The following is a 22,476-nucleotide window of genomic DNA, read 5'->3' as shown; positions in this document are numbered from 1 at the left end:
TAATTTGTGTATTCAACATTCCTGAAAATGGAAAGCCAATGTGTAAAATTACACTATACATTTCCTCACTAATCATTCTTCATAAAACTTTACATTTTCTGAACATTTTCGTAAGTTGTGTCTCATGTTAATGTGAAGCAGTCAATCAAGCAGAGCACATCACAGGCAGGTACAGTAAAGAGTTGTCTTCCCATGGAACTATTGTGATGGAGATTGGAGAGAACACTCCAGAGATAGCTTTGCTGCCACATTAAGTTTTGAATCCCAGCCAAATACTGCAAACTGTCATAATGACATCCAAAAGATGTTCTTTATTCTATAAAGTAATGATTAAATACATTGTGTATGGTAAGTGAAAAGGGTTACAGGGCAGATGTGAGTTTAAATTAGGACAACTGTAGTGCTGGAAGAATTGAAAAATATGTATTTATTAATTTGTATATTGTGGACTTATTAATGTCAGTGTTAGGTGACAGAAACCAAAAGCTCACCATCATTGGTTCTATGCCAGCAAAAGTTTCTTTTTTCAAGAAACAGAATTGTGGCTTGTGACTGTGACCGTTCTAAATTCAAATACTGTACTGTACAAATGCCACAAAACAATGGGATATCATTTTGCATATATCACCCCCTTCTAAATAAAGTATCAGATGTGACTTAATTATGACACATTATGTTTTATACAGAGCTATCCACCTCATGATTGAGTTTCTTCCTAAGCAGATGTGGTCTTACATTTCAACAAATGCATCATTCAGATGCTTCTGAAACAAATGGACAAATTCCCATTTGAAGAATCAAATTAGAGTGCAGCCTTTCTTGACAAATGAAAGCCAATATATTCTTTTATACAGGATCTGGTTGCATCATCCTGCCCAGGCTGCAAATGGTATTCCTATCGATTACAGCAGGAAGGGGGGTTTGCAAAGGTCAGAGAAGTCATTAAACAAGAATCTTATCCTTGATATATACCTTGAAGAACATTATGTGAGTGCTCAACCTTCTCATTACAGTAAACAAAAACAGACACAGCATTATGTATCCTTAAAAATATGTAGAATAAAAAAATGAAAGATGAAGGGGAAGAAAATAGCCGCTACTGATGGCGTAAAGTAAAACCACCAAGGGACCTAACACGAGTTGTGTGTGAGTGCATGCTGAGAGATATTTGAGGAACTGATGGAAGCCCCTCTCACCTGAGGGAGATGTCACTCCAAGCAAATTAAAGAAATCATAGCAAGGTTAATTTCGCATTCAGTGCCAATGCTGGCTAAGTGCCGCTGCAATAAGCAATTTCCCTCATTGTGTAGGGGAGCTGTGAGTACACTTCCTTCAGGGCTGCAATACACAGATAGGGCAGGCATCACTGAAGAATCCATTATAGCATAGAGCAGCATTTTCTACATCAATCTATCCTTTTAACTCCTGAAAATGGAGAACAACCCACGCTGCTACATTGTGCACTACTGCCTTCTGGCCCAAACTCAAGGTGTGGGCCAGAACTAGGGGTAGAATCACATTGTGCACGGCCTGTCTGAAAAACTGGCTGTTAGTCTGCCTTGATACATAACTCCTACCCTGGACCCTGGTTGTCAATCTCCAGGCTGCTAAAAATCCAGAGAATGGAACTGGGCCAAAGGGGCCTTAAGTCATGTCTGATTGGATGTGTTGCCACCTCTGTGACCCACAGATTTACCTCACTGTTGCTTTCTGTGCTGACTTATTTAGTTAAATGCAGTGTAGGCAAAGCCATACAATTTTAGGCGCTAGACTTGGCTGAGTTCAGCTATATACTGTTGGATCAAAGAAATATAGAAATAGCCTAGACATGGCTGAGAGTAGCGTAGTATCAGCCTTAAATAAGCATCCTAACAAGAAAGAGTAAAATAAAGTGTGACCAAGACAAATCCTCGATCAGAGCTTGTTTTTGTGTGTTTTGTGCATTAGGATTGATGTACACAGCAGTTCGTTGATTCCATTAAATACATAGTACCTGTACAGTATGTCAACATATTTGAAATATTAGATTTGTTACCTTAACAAACAGTTATAGGCGCGGAGCACTGAAATGTAAATTATTAACACTACATGAAATAGGTAGTGGTTATTGGTTAACTTTATTAGGATTTAAGTTAGAAATATGACATAATTTTTATTTACCATTAGACTGGAACATACTGCTGAACAAAAGACTCCACACCACAGCTCGACTGTGCTGATTGTTTAATTAACTCTCTTGGCAAGCACAGTGTGTGGAATTGAATCAATCTGTTGAGCCTGGCCAAAGCATGAAAACTTAGCACACTGTAATCCTCTAGGTACGTGAATATAATGACAGAAAGCAGAGAGTATATTTGACCATGTTCTTATCTGTATGCGTTCAGAGATAGGCTTTTACAAGATTTAAAGAAATGCAACAATAATGGAACAAAAACACAGACATCCTGTCTATACATTGTGTACAAGAAGTAATCCTTCAAATTAAGTGATTCATAATAAAATCAATCCTTTAGAGCTGCAGCAAACTGATTACTCACTAAGTTACAGCAGACAATTAATTAGCAACTATTTTGGTGATTGTTTTTGTTCTTTTTATTGGAAAGTATGACCAAGTTCTTACTGTGCTGCCTTGCAAATCAATATATTTTCAGATTTCCTCAGTCCTCCATGATGGTAGGGTAAAAACATGTGGGCTGCAGCTTAAATGTATGACTTTTAACAGACAAATGTCTGTCCTAATAAGTTAGAATAAATGGATTAATAAATAACATATCAACAAATTGCTAAGGTCCTTGAAAATGAAACATTTAAAAACCTCATCTTAAAGAGTCAAAATAAATTGCTGCGGTGAAAGAAATCACTTCTGGCTGCCAACTGCCATTAAATGTGTGTGGTGTGGCAGTAACTCAGTATCACATTTGAGTTTCAAAAAGGTCTTCTATTCATCATGTTACAGACACTCCAATAAAGCATGTGCCCATTGAGCACCTCTTTGGTTAGCAATACTCAGCTCAATAGCTGAATGGGGAAGTGTTAGACACGGCTCCTGCTGTTGATATCTGAAATTTGAAATGCAGCGCGTAACTCTCTATCTTTCACCTCCCATCGTGTTTAAAGCTTGCTCCAGTGTCAGCCCTTGAACTGCACATCAGTTCACTGTAGACAATGAGAAAAGGAACCCAGAGCTGAATGGGAGCTTCCTGGTGAACAAGCCACCAAAAAGCTTAGTGTCTCTAAAAGAGCTGCCAAATTCTAGCACAACATGGCAGGCACAACTCAAGGTATGTAACAAAGATACAAGGTTTGAATAATTCATTCTACAGTTAACACGGAGACTGAGTGAGCTACTATACTTGCAGTTGCCACTTGGTTCAGGACCGAGCGCATTGTGTTGGATCCAGCTTTAAGTAAACTACATTACAGCATACATACTGTAGTGAGTTGTCATTGTAAAGGATGGTCCTGCCTGTTTTGTCAGAACATGTTTTGGGGAAGATATGCTTTGCACATAAAACATACCGCGTGATAAACATACAGGAGGGGTCTGGAAAGAGAGGGAGCCGAAATCTATCACAGGAAACACTTAAATATGTATTCAGGTATTCTGGTCAGCTTTTTAAAAGGTCACACTCCCATCCCATGGATTCAAATCTCAATGGAAATAGCTTATCAAAGCATTAGCAAAGCAATTTAGCCAAGCCATCCACCTAACCATACCAGACCAAAACAGACTACATTACAGGCCATTCTACCTCCTCTCTACAACCTGTGAAAGGGTGGGAAGAAACCATAGCACAGTACTCCATGCATAGGCAATACCCTGAAACGCTGACATTTCACCAGAGCTACTGTAAATTTTAGGAGTACAGTAAGTAAAAATGTCAAGAGCTAAATTAATAATGACAGAGGGACTTCTGGGAGTATCACCAATGTATTTCTTCTGATGGCATATCTTGTTTCAGTGCAGATTTAGTATCACACAACATGTTTAAATGAAATCGACAGCCTGTGGGAGAATCTTCAGTTTGGAAATGATCGCATTGATCCGCTCAAACTAGGTGGTTTGGTGACAGCATGCTGCTCTGAACAGTTGGGGGTCGAATTCTTGCTCAAGGGCACCTCGACATCACTTGATAAGGGTATAAAACATTCACTTTGCAACGCACCAACTAATAAGGGAAGTCAAGAGGAGCTTTCCATTGAACATTCAACACTCCTGAGGATTTCACTCTCAAGCACAACTTTTACACAGCCAATTAAACAGCTACACAAAACAGTGATGATTCTTTAAGCACATTAAGCTGAAGACATATGCTGGAACCAGCGCTCCTCTTGGTAGGATGTCAACAAAGATGATCTGTGTGTTACAAGGACTTGCTTCAGTTTGCATCTTTCTAATTGAAGAATATGCATTGACTTTATATGCACACATACTGAGCCAAATTATTATCTCAATAAACAGTTTATGGCCACACTTGACTACATACACAAAGTTTATTATTAACTGGCAGTTTTCTGGTTGGCAGGAAGGAGAGAAAGAAGGGAAAAAAATGCAAACACAAAACAGGCAGAGTGGGAATAGAAACTTGACAATCAGTCAGGGCAATTTATCATTCTGTCAAACTTCACTGACTGCTGCAGCAGAACTATCTACAATGTGAAAAATACCCAACCCAAGCCCAAAATGGCTGAGTGCTGAACAGAATAATGCCAGCAACTAAAACCATACAGACATGTTTGTCACTTTACGGCCATTTCACCTGCTTGGCCTCCTGTCAATGAAAATGATTACTCCTACCAAATACAAAAAGGAAAGTGCAGATAGTGCTACACTAGGTCAAGATTGAGTTCGCTTTGCGATACAGATGTTGGTGAGTTTGACTGAAGTTAAATTGTTCTAGCTTTTAAAAATTTAGGCCTTTGCATTGCAATTCCAATAAAACTCTTAAATTATTAACCAAGTAATTCATAACGTCAGAGTGACCCAATCAGATCTCGAAAATAAAGAGAAAACACAAAGGAAGAAGCAAATCGTCTGCACTGTTGGTGTTAATGGTACTTTAAGTCCTGTAGTTCATGATAGTTCATTGAAGGTTTGGTTTTATTTGATGGGTCATTCATTCCTGTGATAAATATTTCCATTGACCGTGATTGCATATTCAGGTTGCCTGTGCACTGGTTGGAGTAGACTGCTCTGCATATTCAACAGATTAAATGGAATTCCATATATAGGTAATTAGCCTATTATAACCTTTCAGTTGTACCATGTCCTTTAGACAAATTGCCCTCACTACAATAACTGACTCAAAGATCCCATGGCAAATGGCTTCTTTTCTGATGTGCTGGGAGACAGTCTGTGATTACATTCAGTCCTGGGTCCTTTCATTTGACCAGCATATCATTTATTCCCTGGCATACTTCAAAGTGTGGACACTTCAAAGTAGAATGAGTGACTGCCACTCAGACTCTGAGGATGGCGCTTTTGATCATCTTCTGAAAACTCCCCTAACACAATCAGGGCAAGCACGCCACAGAGGGGGATTTGACAGCCATAAGATAAATGCAGTCATCCTCACATCTATCAGATAAGCACAGCATGCTCTAATGCGTTAATATGAAAATGAGGGAGGTCTTGAAGCGTCTGGGTGGGGGCTTTGTAGCAACAGTTAAATGCTTTGGAATCAGTTTTTAGAGATAGCATTCAAGTTTCAAAGCACTTCATGGTGTATGTGTGTCAAAACTGGAAGCTACCAAAAAAAAAAAAAAAAGATCACAATGATAATAATGTTCTTTATTAATGTACCTTAAATGATTTGAATGAGTTTAGAAACTGCCAAAGCAAGTCAGTGGTCTTTCTACAGTCATGAGGAAGTGGGATTTATTGTCAGAATGTGTTAACACATTATTTGCTGTGAGTAAACACAAACTGCCAAATTCACCCAGAACCAGAACTAAAACTGAACACAAAAGCGCCCAGCAGACGCTGAAGTAGGTAACAGAGCCTCAAAAAATTGCCTCGATAATATGAGAAAAATATTATTATAGTTTGCTGGAAAATATATGAAATATATCTAATATTGTAGTTTGTGTCTGTTTAAAGGTTTGAAACCCACATACATCACAATACTGGTTTTCCTCTAGCAATGATATGTAACCTTGTGTTTAGTGTTTTTGTTGGTGGATGTAATAGGGGCTCACAAATGAGCCCACACTTATAGAATCAGGACCATAAACACACTGTGGGTAATTATTGTCTGTTGTTTTCTGGTCACAGATGATTTTGTTCTCATATGGCAAACATAGATATTAGCTACAAAATGTTGGAAGGAGTTGGAATTATGATAGACGGACCAGTCTATGGATAAAAGTAAGTAAGAGGTTTTTTTAGTTAAGACCCAAATTCAAGCCGAGCAGTGATTCATATAACCTTTAGCTATGTAAATAAAAGATTCCCTTTTCTTATCACTGGATCTCTCTGGCTCTTTAGCACTCATGACTTCGGTATATAGTCAGGTCTTATTCTCTCTCTCTCTTGTGCTGTGTTCACTTCAATTTATGATACCTCCTTCTCTCATGGATCCATTCAATACTATCAGTCGCTCACAATATCCCTCCCCCCTTCGATGTCTTCATCTGAAACCAAAACACTAGTGCTCTGTCCTTCTCATTCACCTCTTCACCTATTGATCCCTTCCGTGCTTCCTCATTTCCCCCCTCCATTCATCCATCCATCCATCTTTCCATTCATCCATTTATCCATCCAACCATTCATTAGCATAGGTGTGTGAGAGGTGAACTGAACTCACCTAATGGGGTTATGTGTCTCCAGGAAATGCTTGGCTCAGGTTTCCCACTGGCTGTACAGATGAGCGACACATTGCTGCCCTCATTTACCGTGATGTCAGAGGAAATGTCATATATCTTGGGAGGAACTAGAAACAAAAAATAAATACAGAAACAAGATTAGCATTTCAAATATGCAACCTTCACTTTATTTTTATAGAAAGTGAGATGTAACCTGTGCTCTATTTTGAGTTAGAAGATGATCAATAAATAATAAATAAGTCCCACTTAAAGTTGCAATGTGTAACATTTAGTGACATCTAGCACCTGCAAAGACATCCACGTTGCAGACTGCAACCACCAAAAGAAATATGCAAAGGAAATAGTTCAGTGTTTTCACTCATCTATTTAATTGTATTTTGTAAATATGAGGAAATTTAACGTTTGATGTCTACAACACTCAAAAACAGACATGTATATCACAGTATTACATCACATACGCATTCTTGCTGGATACAAGAGCCCAGCTGCACAACAGTCAGTGGTCACCATTTTCTGATTGTCCTCCTCATGATACATTTTCAGTAAGAGACTGATCTGGACTGCAGGCAGGCCAGTCAAGCACATGTACTCAAAGTCCACACTGTTGTAGCAACAGCAGAATGAGGCTTGGACTTCTCCTGCTGACATATCCACTGACTTCCTGGGAAAACTAGTTGCCACGATAGCAACATATGTCTCCAAGATCTCAATATTCGCCCTTACCCCAGTGGTAACTCCACAAAAACAGTTTCCAAGTCACCCATGTTGTGGCTTTTGCACTTTTCGCTGATAACAGAACATAACAGCTTTTGCAATAAAAGTTGAAATGTGGACTCTTCTGACCAAAGTGCATGTTTTCACTGCTTTTCAGTCCATCTGACATGAGCCCCGAGAATTTGGCACAATTCTGAATATAGTCTGGCGCAAAGCAAAGAGGCATGTTAGGTCACTTCACAATTTACTCATATTTACAAAATACAATTACAAGTTACAAGCTGGTCAAGATTCAAACAAATCAAATCTGTATTTAAATCACACATTTTTAGTTTTAACCTTTCTGGAAAAAGGGGTTTACTGTATATATTGGTCACTATGTTAATTTTGACTGTATGTCTCCTCACAGTGCATTTTAAAAACAATATATTTTAATAAATATAATTATTTTATAGAATAACAGGCAGTGATTAAGCTGTTGACAATAACCGTGCCTAATATTTCCTGACAGAGCTTGGCACAGTCCGTTAGTCCCACCCACAAAGGCTTGGCATGGCTCAGTTATTTCTCAACAGACAATCAGAAGAACAGAACCGTTTTTTGTATTACTTAATAAAAAAATTGAAATGTGAGCAGTGATTCAACTGTCTGGAACCAGGCTACACTTTATGGTTTGGAGCGTGTGCATTATAAATCTAAGTCAGGCTCTGCAGTCTTGGCCAGGTCTCCCTTGCAAAAGAGGTTGCTAATCTCAATGGGATTTACCTGGTTAAATAATAAAAGTCCCTAAATAAGCACCTTTTCGAAACAGAAAAAAAAAAGTTCTTTCTATTGAGGGCAGCTCATCAACAGTCCCTGCTGGACATCATTTACAATCATAATTGGCAAGTTTGTGGGCACTTAAATCCTCTCGGAGCTTTGATGTTAAAAGCTTTGGTATTTAGGCTGCTCAAAACACACACAGACACACGTAGCCGCCCTCAAAATCAGTTAAACGCATTCAAATAGGCATACATCTAGGCACATGTACACACACACTCACACACACACACACACACACACACATAACAACTGCACGTACTGGTTTCTAAGACACAATTTTAATCTCCAAGATTTGAATATCTGCGGGAGCTTTTCTGCAGTCGACTGTGCCATACAGTAATGGTTTCTCAGTTGTCTGGGTCTTCCGAAGTTTTACTCTCTGATCGCTCCTGGCCTGTGCTAAGAAACTAAAAGAAAATTTTACACACAATAGCACACAGCATGAATGATGAAAATATCAAATGTATCTACTGTATATTTGCAATGATTAGTTACATTAAAAATATGGCTCCTGTCTTCCCTCTTCAAATAATGTAAAATAAATAAAAAATTTTATTTTTATTATTCTAAAAACAAAACTATAAAATTATGTATTATTAAAAAAATGAATCAATCATCTATCAACAACATTAATGCACTGCACTGTGCTATAACCTGACTGCACTTATGGGAACTAACTGCATATTAAAATAAATAGCCTACAGTCAAATATAGGACAATGCAACATTAAAAGCATCCATACTAATAAAACCTGACCTTCAATGGTTAAAGAAAACAACCTTTGTAATTCACAAGTGGCACCAACTCGTCTAGAACCAGCCTCACACAATCCCTATCCTCAGTGATATGAGGTAGCGCCCAAGAAAATATTCTTAGCACTGGACGTTTTTGTTTTGTGTGGGGGTAGGCGTCATTTTTGATCAGTAGATCTGGATCTAAATGAGATGAAAGTGGCGGACCTTCAGCGAGAGAGGACCGGAGGCGATGTTGAATCTAGGTTATTGCTTGTCAGACTCCTGTGTTTACTTGCTGTAGGACCTCACTGTTGACACATCTCCTGTGTCTGATAGCACAAAATTGAAAATGTTGGGGTTGTCTACTGATCCTATCTCTCCTTGGCAGGGACAGAGAAGTTTTCAAAGGTTCACATGAAGAGCCCTCAGTTTTTTAGCTCAGAGCTACTGTAGTTCAGTTGCCTTGCTGCATAATACTCGATGCTCCAGCTGGAGAATAACAGAATAAAACATCAATACATTGTAGTCAAACTTTTATCATCTATGAAACTGGATTTGTGAAGAACTGAACAGCACATTATTCATCAGATGGGAGCCCACACTTTTGTTCCATGTCTATTAGAATTACTCTACTATAGTTGGACACCATTTACCACCTCAGGCTATTCAACTTTTTGTTGGTTACACTTTGCAAAGCTCCTGAATTGCAACTATCGGGTGCTTCAGTTTTTGTTTGAGCTTATCTTTTAACTTTGTGTATGTTTTCATGTTTTATTTCCCGATGCTTGCATTTAAATCTGTGACATATAAACTGTAACTTTATAAACTAAATCTCTTAAGGTAAATGAGCTAATAAATATCAGTGTCTGCATACAGTATTTACTTCTAATAGCTTTACTGTCTGTTATCATGCAAAATGGGGTATGATTCAAATGTTACTGTTAAGTATGAAGCATTTATTATGAAGGGAATTATGACAGAGCGAATGCATAAACATAATATTAATTTGCCATCTGTTCTTCCTAATTTAAAAAATAAAGCATCCTAAATAAGGTCTTATATAAGTATGAATCTTGTTGCTAGGTTACAGTGCTGAGACACTGAAAGCTTTGTTGCTGAAGGGTCACAGGATGGACACTTGGAAGCTGAGGGGGCTTTCCATTTGGCAAATAGAGACTTAAATCTAGTTGAAATTCCACACCCACTAAGGAGAAAATCAGAGAGGCTAATGACTACAGGTCGTGGGAAGGCGTATTTGGCCTGTGAAACCCGGCCCTAAAAATCCAGCCCAGCCCACTACTTCAAATAGAGACGGATGGGAGGGTCCCGCTGATGTGTCAGGAAGGTAACAGCCAACTTAGTCTCAAGCATTTCTGCCTTACAACTGCAGTCTATAAGCCACATTAAAATCACTTTAGGCATCAGTCAACTAAAGTGATTGTTAGTCGTTAAAATATTAAAACTTCTGTCTGTCTGTCTGTGTGCACTTACTGACTAGATGTTATGTTAATTACTGGCAGTCGGCCACTGTGGAAGTCTGACCAATGAATGCTGCAGTGTGCAGCGTGTGCAGTCTAAATGGTAACAGTCTACCATTTGCTCTTCACATTGGTAAATTATTGTCTAACAGCACATAACTAGATTTGGGTGCAGACATATCTGAACCAATATCAATACTGATCATTTTACTGATTCCAAACAATTATTTTTATGCTGCAAAGTCTACTATTACAGCAATAAGAGATGTGAGCAGAGTAGACAGGTTTGTGAAACACTGGTTAAATGGGGGGTGGAGGTGGTGATCTGACAATGACTACTGCCCTCGTAAGGCTCGTGGAGCTTGTGGTGAACAGCAGTGAGTTTGAAATGTTTAGACAGTCAGTGGTATGTTTTCGTTTCATGCGTCATACGACATCAGTTGATATTATATTTACATTTGCAAGGGTTACGTTGAAATAGACCCTCAGACTATTTTAACAAAGAAAGAAACATGATCGTATCTAAGACAGAATATAATGAGTCTGAACATTTCTTTTGAAATTATTGGGAGAAATTTTTACTATTTAAAACCATCCCAACTTCCTGTATCATAAGCAGTGTGCATGGTCATTATTGGGTAAATTAAGCATGTGCATTTATGTTGATAAATTGTAGTTTTATTCTGAAAATCCAACCAGCAGCAGCCTCTGAGGAGAGCTGCAGGCTCACACAATTAAGGTCTACAATCGTCTCATCATTTTACAATGTTGACTTGTCATAGTTTGATCACCTAACTCCACCTTTCAAGTTACCAAGTGGCTGCAAAAGTTAATGTCTGCTGTTCTTGATGGTGACACTACTTTCTTTCACTTCTGACTGAATTAAAATAGCTGACATCACACACATTGACTAAAAAGCCAATTATTCTTGTTAGACTGTCACATTGTGTCAACACTGCTAAAATGATACAACATTATCCGTACAGTGAGGATAATGACAGTGAATGGGCAGCTTGCTCTAACATCATCTTACTTGACAGCGATGAAGCTGTTTCAATCAGTATGATGCAGAGACGCCACAAAAATGCGAAACATCTGAATTTCAGTATTCAACCTTTGGTTGCAGTGTCTCTGGTGCCAATTTTCTGTGGTTTTGTCTTAAATTTCACACTGAAAAAGGAATGCAAAAAAAAATGCATTTGGACTGGATAAAAGCAATCCGGTCTACAGGTAGTGTCAGTGATGATAACGTTCCTCTTCTAAATGACACCATGAATGTTTGAGTCAATACATCTAAATGTCAGTGGCAGTTTAAGGCTGTTAGTCTCTCAAAAGGAAAGAAATAAAGCAAATAAAAGAAAAGGAAATACCTTGACTCAATCAACCCTGAGCAATGTTTGGCAGCGTGCTTCAGGTGAACATATTCTTCACATTTCTTTACTTGAATTATTGTATGATACTGATGTAGCACTAAATGTCTACTCTGTGTTTCAAGCAATCACATTTAACCACAGGGTACAATGAACAGAAAGTGACGCTGACGATAACTCAAGCAATGTTATGGGGCCAAAACCCAAAGATTGATATCGATATGTTTACACAATAAAAATCTGCTTAGTCCAGGAATTTATGTGAGGAGCATTGTGATGATCTGTTGCGTATGTCTGAGGCCATGGTACAGTATTATTAAACCCGGGCAACTATACTACTTAGTGACATTAAGGGTTGTAATGCAGTATATCAAATCCTGTACATTGAAGGTATTATGATTAAAAGACAGTGCGAATTATTCATATCGACATTCATCCCTGCTGCAAAAACCCTATCCACGCACTTGTTGTGGGAATCCTTGCTTGCAAAATTCTTGGTTACTACATTACTTTGAAAGCCTGAATAGTCCATTACTATAATGTTTTTCTAGGGCACTTCTCTCTGAGTGCTCTATACTATCCCTTTTACACCTTTTTCCATCTCTTGAAACATCAGAAATAACTCGTGAATGTTCTGCCCCTTCAGCAACAGAACATCATAACCCTTCCCTCCCTACCTACACAGGCAGCTTGTTGTTTTCTTTACGTGCTAATTCATTAACGATGCTATGATTGTCATGTTTGCCCATTCCTCTCTAATTTCCTCTTCTCCAGCCCTGCGGGAAGTGCTGAGAGGGAGCTGCCACAGCTGATCTGGGCGGCATCATCTCCCTCCTGGCAGACACCTCGGGTGAATAAATAAGGCTCTAATGACGCCACCTTGAATTACGAAAATGCTTACAGCTGCACTATTAAAATGCAGGGGTTTTCTTCTAGAGCTGCAAAGTGGGGTGCACACAACAGGGCTTTTCTGTGAATTCTGACAGGCCTCTCCAGGATGACTTCTGCTACCAAATTGCAGGACCCCATTATTGGATAAACCTGCTGCAATCCAGCTTTCCAATTAGAGCATAGAGGGAAAGCCCGGCCACTTGTTGTAATGGATAGAAGTATGGGCACTAGGGAGTTAGAGGAGTGAGCTAGGAGTCAGAGAAAGAGCAATATTCTTTTTCATTTTCTGTAATTCAAATGCTTCATTTGTCTATCGTCATCCCACAAACACCACAGAAACGCACAAAGGTGCTTTAACTGCCCAGAAGCATATTTTCTGTCCAATCACAATAGACTGTAATGGTCTTATTAAACCCAGATGCTTACTGCTCTGAGTACACGTCTTTAATCAAAGACATGCAGCACTTAGAAAATGGATTATGGGCAGATTTGAGTTTTACTTTTCATCTTTGCTTGAAACAGAGAAGAAATCCTGAAGAGATCTTTAAATAGCTACTTGCAATTCTAAAATTACCTACTCCAAAGCTTCCCCAAACTGCAGGTTGTTAGAGATGACATTGATACAGATGGATTATAATATATCTGTAAAATATACCTGTGTTCGTGGGGTGTAATATACAGCTCAGTAATGAGACAGTTCCCACAAAGCTATTCCTAAAGGTTTTCAATTCCCTTTCCTCACTCCAGGCAGCAAAGAAGAACCAACTTCCAATCCGTTAATTAGGTGTCAGACACGGAAGCTAAACATAAACAGTGACAGATTATATTACTCAAAGGGATTACTTCCATTTGCAGTGTCACAAAGCAGGCACAGATAATTTGTAATGCTTAACTTTAGAAAATGTTCATCCAAGTAGAGAGAGAAATCTGTCACCAATGATGTTTCATTGCTCATGACAGAAACACACGACCTCAGTGGATGGAAAAACCTCGGCCTTCTAATTTAGGTACCTGCAGTTTTACTATAAACACCGTGACTTTTTTCTTAACACCAGTATTAATGTACTACATCAAAATCTTCAAAAATATATCAAAGCGAGAAGGATATAGAGTGTGTTCCAGGGATGCTAACAGCTTGGTGTGTGTTTCTGTCCGTGTGTGCACGCTCATGTGCCTGCAGTGTGCGCTTTTAAACAAATAACACACGGCACTTGACTCTGAGCACATAAACTTTAAAAGTCATGGTTGCCTTACCTCCAATATGACCTCTCATAATGTTATTAAACATATCAATCTCAATCATATCCAACAGAAAAACAAACACAACCGTGCACCAATAATATAAAGCAATAAAAATGAATGAAATAAATAAAAAAAAAGAGAGAATTTCTTCTTCTTTCCATTTATTTGAGCCCAGCAGCAACAGAGGAGGTGGACTAAGTGAGAATGGCAGGGCTAAGACATAAAACCTCATCAGCCCTTATTGCTTGTCTGTTTTTGGCATCTCTTCATCTTCTAAGATTTCCTTGTGGCTAAGACTTTGGGTAGGTTAATAAAGAATAGAGATTTGTGGAGAAGCAGACAGCAAAAGGCTAAAGACACAAATAGATTCCCAGCGAATGCACATTAGCTGATGAACATTATTCCATAATGGCGTCATTATGTATGATGAATCTAGTGATTTACCCTGTTGTTGTACTGCAGGAATTCGCCTGAGAGGCCAGTGGTAGTGTGTGAAGTGCAGAACGGTGAAGTATCATTATATGCTGTATGTCGACTGCATAAGCTGCTGTTGCAACATATCAACGGGTGTTTTTGAGGGTAGCAGTCCCTAGTAGTGCAAATTCTTGTCTTTAACATGGAATTCCTCTGTAGTAGCTCTTTTTGTGTAAAAGTGATGCTTCAATAAGCATCGACACCTCATTGTATGACTTTAAATGTACCTGGCATACATTCGTACAGTAAAGTCTATGTCTATTACTCCAACTGTAACCCTGGAGTTATATTCTCCTCTCAGTTGATTTCAGTGGCCCATTTTTTTTTTTTTTTTTTTTTTTTTGCTTCGAGGCAGCATTCCTGTTGCTGACTGAAACAGAAATGACCCCAATACCGTGGCAACAATAATGTACTGGTAAGGTGATGATAGCCTTGGAGAAAAAGAAAACACTGGACATTTTTACCTCAAGCCTCCGAAATGTCGCCACATTTATATAGTGAAACGGTTTAACTGTTTGTTTTACTCTTCTTGTACATACGCTGGGACAGTTGATATAGTCAAAACAAAGCATTCATTTTAATGTGTGAACTGCACATTCAGGTTTTTTCAGTGTTGATCTGGTCTTAATTGACCACACTCATTGCCTATAAGTAATCACATTGACAGGTAGTGAGCTGATCACTCTGACTGACTGAAAAAAGAATTACATGCTGAAAACAAGCTTTGCTCCTTGCGGAAACCTAAAGGAAACTATGAGCACCATTTTTGTTCAACTTGTAATTAACCATTAGTTTATGATAATATTCCTGTCATGACCTAATGGTGCAAAAATAACATGCTTCCGCAAATGTCACAACCGATACATATGATGAGTAATTGCCAATGAGGTTAACGATGCAGAACGCGTGATTATGAAGAGCTTGTTACCAATTTCATGCACTTCTGGGAAATTCATGAATTAAGGGAAATCAATTGATGAAAATGAACTTTTCGAAATACCTTGTGAGAGGCAATTAATCTTCAGTGGGAGTGCTGCACTGGGCATGTAATTCAAAGATAAGCTATCACCCACTTATTGAAAGAGTTTCTAATTTATTCATGCTAATCAGTGTCTTTCAGCCTCAGCATCTTGCTTATGATAAACAAAATTCCTCTGCATGGGACATAGGTCTTCTTTCACTCTTAAGGATCATCACAGGTTTTTCAATTAGCTGCATGGCTACAAAGTGTCTTTGATAGGCACAAACGCGCACAAGGCTCACTTCAAACACGTTACTGTCAAAATGAAACGCTGAGACTGTCTCAGGGCAGCTGCTTTCCAGCGACAAAATATCAGCCAGTGACCAAACGACCGTTGCCATGGGTGATCCGCGTGTGAGTGTTTCTGTTTTGCACGCGTGTGTGAAATGAATGATCTGATGTGAGGACACATCACTCTGTGTCCATCTGTCACTGGGCCTTGATGCAGCACTAAAGGTCAAAGTTCAAACTTTAGAACCCGGGTCGTGATTAATGGGCAGAGAGCGCCTGGCAGCTAGCAGACACACAGTGCACCAAGTCAGGGAAAAGGAGCACAGCTCAGCGGGCGTTTAGATTTGCTCCTTACTGGCTCTTTGCATCAGCCTCAGACTCACTCAAGCTTGTGGTACCACTGTGCATGCAGTTTGGCTCATATGTTATCATCACCTATCAAAACTTAAGTCAACATCCAAAATATAAATACATTTAATCAGCCTATCCCAACATTTCCCATTTTAATCTATAAGAAACTGATCTCCATAGTCCATCCAAAAGTTGCATTTGCATTGTGTGAGTTAGTTTTTCATGAGACTCCTCCGTTACTGCTGGAAAACCAAATCACAGCGACGCTGAAAGCCTTTTTGGGCACAGAAACTCAGTCAACTGTCATACTACTCGAAGTGCTCTTGATGATCATGATGGGTGTTTGGGCTTCTCGAGGACCCATCATCATCAGAGCATGTGCAGTATCCCGTCTTTGTTCATCCATTTGTAATGACATTAAGCTATTACCTTGAAATATTAACATGTATCCCTGATTGGGTCATCGGTTAGAAAATAAACCTGAATCTTCAAGCAGAGCAGTGAATTGTTCAGGAACAAAATCATTTTGTGGAATGAGAGTCTGAACACATTCATGTAGTGCGTGTCAAACTCTCTTCTCTGTCTCTCTCTATGCTGATTTATTTCTCTCATTGGTGAGTCATATAAGTCCATGATAAATAGCACTGGCTGCCAAACAATTCAAGGTTCAAGTGCTGAAGAGGATTAGTGATTATTCACAGAGCATGTATTTGTTTGAGTAGAGGTGCATGTGTGTGGTATGTGTGCGCCCACAAACACTGGATGTGTGACTGTACTGCCTGTGTAATGTTTTTTGTGTGTGTCAGCTGCCACATTCATTCTCTGATGGTGCCCATTATCGACTGGTTTCCTTCACGATCCACCCCGGGGTCTGGTAGGAGGCGATTTCAGCGAAATAACACGTACGTAACACAGGGCAATTCGTACCCGCTGAGGGCTTTCAAAAGGTCAAATTTATAAATATTCAATAAATTGCTCATTATTTAAAACCCTCAGCTTGTTCTTTGCAGAATACAGATGTCAGTTCCTGCTATTTGTTTACAACGTTACTCTAGAGCGCTGATTATTCAAATGATGTGCAGAACATCAGTGACTCTGATCATTTTAAATGAGAGTCCCATCTCTGGTTTGACTGTTTTTGTGTTCTTAATAATGCATAGTCTGCCACACTATTTTAAGTCTGTAAATAATGATGACCACCGGATTCTTGAACAAAATAGCTACAAGTAAAGGGAGCACACTGAGGGAGAAGCTCTCTCTCTGCTCTTTAATTGCACTTTGGCCACCAGATGAATTTCAGGGATGAGACAGGCGGGCAGCACCCCACTGCTGGTGGTCAGTCTACATTCAGGGTGATGTATGCAACAGTGCTGTAGGGCCAGGGAGTGCAGCCTGTGATATTTATCTGCCCAATTAAGGCCAGTGTATGTGTGAGATATCTGCCAATGCTTCACCCCTTCAGCAAATCTGTTTCACAGCTATCCTGCTGTTGATGAAGGTTGTATTGTATGATAAACACTGCCTAGAGGATTGACCGTGCTTGGATCCTTACAGAACTGAGAGAGCCCATGTTTCTGTTGTGATTTACACCCCTGAAAACCAACTGCTTATCCTCGCAAAAAGCCACATGATGATGCCACTGGTTAATACAAAATTCTGAACTGATATAGTTCTCACACTCTGTCTCATCTTTCTTCAGTTTGCCAATGCCAGCCAAACAAAAGCAAAAAAAGTAAATGAACAAAAACTGTTACCATGTTGGCTTTTTTTTTTTTTTTGTTTTGTGTTCTGTTGACACTGCAACATTTAATGTGTAATATCTGGCTTGAGTTTAAATAAACACAGGAGAATTTAAATTAAGACCTAGTATTTCCATCGAAAAAGTCACAGCAGGTTTGAAAATATGGCATCAACCTGGTTTCAAATCTCTGAACTGCAGCCCAAATTTCATATGATTTAAGGAATTCAGAAAGGTCTGGCGTTGTGCTTGATGACAGCTATTTTCCTAGTTGAAAAACCACCTGGCCACCTCGGCCAGTGGAAATACGATATTGCCTCAGCCAAAAGATAGTGACAAAATAACAGCGGAAAATGTGTGGATGAGTTTGAAACAGCTAAACAAACCAGTCAAACACAAACAATTAAAGACATAGCTAGTCTTAAATAGGTATGTTCCTGCAACCTAGAAGATCAACGCAATGTCACACTGAATAACGACGTGAAAACACAACAGCAATTCAGGCTGATTATGAGGCTGCGATAACGTGACAATATTGTAATGATGGTGTGGAAATGTGTGTACATAGTGTTAAAGTTACCATGACGACAGGCAAAGGAGGAAAGGGCAAGTTGAGTTTGCAATAAAGGTAATGGGAGCATAGTAAATTATCAAAAGACACAGGAGAGGTCAGTTGACAGCAAGACTTAATAAAAAAGACAGTAAGATAAAATAAGCCGACAGAAGAAAGACAGAGAAAACTGTAAAGTCTATTGCCCCCCTCTCTACGCTGCCCTTTCGAAGCACGTTCACCAACATGATTCGAACTCAAGTACAGTTGTCACACAGTGCATTGTTGCATTGTGTTCAGCATGACTTATGGTTACATTCTGCCTCATTTGAGCAACGTCTTCGAGCGATCAGACACAACAGTAAGCTGGAGAATTGGCTAGACTCACAGAGGACGGCTACAACGTGCGAATGGTAAGAGGAAAGCAAGCAAAGAAGGTGGTAATTTTTTTGGTGACACAGCCCCACAAATCTTGTATTATTACACCCGGACCCCAGTGTTACTCCAACTCGCACTTTATCCATCTAACTTCTTCTTACTCTAGAGCTCCACATCGTAGAAAGAGAGTCTCCGGCTCTCTTTCAACTTCCCATCAGTCACACACTGCTGATCCTTCATGTTTTGTAGTACTCGACATGCATAATTTGGACTCATCATTCGAGTCCAAATTATGTCTTCAATGTAGAAAACTGGCAAAAGCACTTTATGGTTCATGCATCAGTAATGTTTAGAAAGTGATGTTAATTTGCTCATTAATCTAACATTTTGTAGTACAGGCATGTGGAGAATAAGTTGGAAAGGATAGGACAATTAAAGTAGGATAGCATCCAAGAAAAATGTTGACTACTACTACAATCTGAAGCTCATTTTGATATACAGTTGTACAGTATAATCGCATTTCAAAGTGCAAAGAGTACAAAGACATCTCTCTGCTCTTCACTGTGAGTAAACCAGGTCCAGAATTGTCATGTAGACAACAATCAGGGTTTCCATAATAGATCACGCTGAATCTTAGATTAAGAAACATGTCAGAAGACATTGTGAGCAAAAGCAAATGTGGCAGAATGAGAGTGTAGAGTGACTTTGTCAACTCTATGTTCACATGAAGCTTTTTATTACTTTAAAGCACCCAAAATAAAAAAATGCCAAAGTTGCTTTCCACTCATGTTCCCTCTCTAGAGAAGAGAGACGTGAGAGCTGAGTGGCTGAACTTTGTCCTTATTCATTTTAATTAACCATAGCTAATATCGGTTATTTCTGTGATGAGGAGTCACATTAGTGCGAGTGCAATCACCTACACACACACACACACACACACACACACACACACACAATGGTGCATGCATGTGCAGACACATAAAAAAAGGACAAAAATTTACAAAGGCTAATATAGGGATTCACAAACTCACAGCCCCACGCGCACACACACACACACACACATATGACAATGATTAGTGGCTAACTAAATGTCAGGGGCCATAATGGCAAATCTGTTCCTTTAGACACACTCATATTCTCCCTGCACTTTCTCTGCAATATCAATGTCAGGCTGCTTGTTTTAATGCATTATTATTCCACTGAGACTCTCAATACACAGGTATTCCAGCTGGAGGGAGAAATGCTGATTCACTTTGCTCTCCTCACTGCACTAAAACATCTAATCACACATACAGCTTTGTACAACTATGGCATTAATATCATCACACTGCCTTTTTCACTTTAGCTACATTATACAATGATGGCAATATATTTTTCATGCAATGCAAAACTAGGCACAATAACAATAATAATAATAATAAATAAATGAATTAAGCAAGGCTTTAGTGACATTTAAACAGACAGTTGCTTTAATTGGGGCTCTAACATCTTCATGACATTACAGTATTCCAGCAGTTGCATATAAGCAACGTCAACAATGCAACAGTATGTGAAACAGTTTTAATTAGCTCCATATTATTGTCATACAATAATTAGACTTTGATATTTCAGGTACTTTCTTATTTTCCCTTGGTAGATTAAAATGAGCAGATACATAACAACAGGAAGAAGTGTTGGATAGATTTCCACTTCTGAGGATCACACTAACTGAACTACAATGACCACTCTATGTCTGTATTAAGGAGGAATGTCTGCTCACCAGATGGTGAGGCTAGAATTTAAAAACTGAAATATCTACCAAGTAGGACACAGATGTCTTCAGTTGTTTATTTTTTTATAACATGTATAGGCTATTATAGTAAATTGCCAGTCTAATAGCAGCATTCAATTTCATCTTTGAGTGAGTCACAGCAACTATTGACAAAATGTCTTGCATTGTTCCAGTTTCAATGAAATATAGAGAACTTAGCATTAAACAGTTTAAGCCACTCAACATCGGCTTTAATCGGAAATTGCTTAACCGATATGTTCACGCGGCGCAGTCTATTTTTAGTTGAATAAGAATCAAGGTTACAATCATGCTCAAACGTTGTACTATTTGCTGTATATCGCTGATCCTCAAGAGGAATCCGCAGCAGTAAATGAGGAAGAAATGTCACTTACAGAGATCGTGTGGGCTCATTCAAAGAGTTGCATTAAAAGGTAGCTGATGGGACTGTAGTTCCGGACTAAAGGTCATGTGGAAATGAAATATATTTTAAATGCAACCAGCAATTAATGAGAGCGACAGAGACATGGAATATTAAGAATAAGCTGTGTGATTTATGCCGTAGTCTGTAATTATTCTCTATCTCTGTCCTGACATCAAAGAGAAGAGCGACGACCTAGAGGTTTAACCCTCCATTTCACTTCTTGCTGAGAAACACTCTTCCCACACTGACTCACTCTGTGGCTTTGGGCGATGGGTTTTCACTGTGCATCTGCTCTAATCCATATTAATGTCCAAAGCATTTTCATCATATATGGGATAATGTCTCACATTTTGGGAAAATGTTAACCCTGTGAAATCCCACTCACTCTGTGGCATGTGCTATGATCCTTTGATAACTTGGCGGAAGGGGCATATTGGAAACAAGCAGTGAGTGTGCAGGAAAGCTGAGTCAGACTACAATATGTCAGCAAGATTTCCCTGAATGAATTTTCAAGCTCAACACCTTGGCATGCAGTTTTAGGTTTTCAGTGATGAAAGCTTGAAACACATTACCAAGGCCCATGTGAGCAGTCACTGTAGAAGGAAAGTGTGCCTCCTCCCCCCTCCTCGCTGTAACAAGATATTCTTAGATGAGAGGTGCCGTGCATATTTAAAACATTATCACATCTACAATCTTAATTAACAGAGAGGGAGGAAAAGAATGGCAGCTGAGATAGTCATGTGATGTGCAGAAGGGCGGGTAGGGCCCGATACCAATCTCTCATTCCCCTGTATCCTACATCAGATAATTATCAGCAGAGACTGTAAATCGGTCGGCCTATATATGGTGCAAAGGAGTGTATGCAGATGACCCAGGAACAGTGTGAAAAAGATGGAAAAATAGCCGAGATGATGTGGAGAGAGAGTGGCTAATAGTCACAGTTCAGGTTGTCATTTGTGTCACTGATATTTCAGTTTTACCCAATAATCAGTGCATAGCCACGAGACGTAACGCATTCAATTTAATCTCGTTAAGTCAAGTATTTAGAGGGTTTATCTGCTCAGCTGTTACCTGTGCCAAATCTACCTGAAGCGAAGCATGGACCCTTTTGTTAATTCAGCAGACCTTGATGGCCATGATGATTATTGCTCTGGCTGAGATTATGTGAGAGACCCATTTGGGCACTGGCAGATTTGAGGTTTAGAGTAGTAATAAACATTTTCCCTCACCCAAGTTGACGTGATGGTGCAACAACATTTGAACATCACTTATTACTGCTCGGAACATCAATTATCTGAAAGGTTTCTCTGTATCTGGTGTATCATAGTGACAGTACTGTGAGAATCTGTAGTAAAATGTAATCACTGTAGTTTCTAGCACATGGAGCCTTACATTCCTGGCATTTACAAAAAGCACGAAAAAAAAAAGAAAGAAAGATCATGTTCACGCTTTGCTTTTTGCTTCA

At 39.1% G+C, this 22,476-nt stretch overlaps 1 protein-coding gene across 1 annotated transcript in view; it reads right to left on the bottom strand.

Annotated features, from left to right (window-relative positions):
* negr1 (neuronal growth regulator 1) overlaps window positions 1–22,476 on the bottom strand; it is a 118,599-nt gene that overhangs the window by 55,453 nt on the left and 40,670 nt on the right. Inside the window, exon 3 of the mRNA XM_026346497.1 lies at window positions 6,807–6,932. Coding sequence (XP_026202282.1) covers window positions 6,807–6,932 — 126 coding nt within the window. The remainder of the gene's footprint in view (window positions 1–6,806; window positions 6,933–22,476) is intronic.

This window comes from Anabas testudineus, chromosome 4 (genome assembly GCF_900324465.2).
Source record: "Anabas testudineus chromosome 4, fAnaTes1.2, whole genome shotgun sequence".
Taxonomy (NCBI): Eukaryota; Metazoa; Chordata; class Actinopteri; order Anabantiformes; family Anabantidae; genus Anabas; species Anabas testudineus.
Note: the sequence above shows the minus strand (reverse complement) of the source record. Positions and strands in the feature narration are given on the sequence as shown.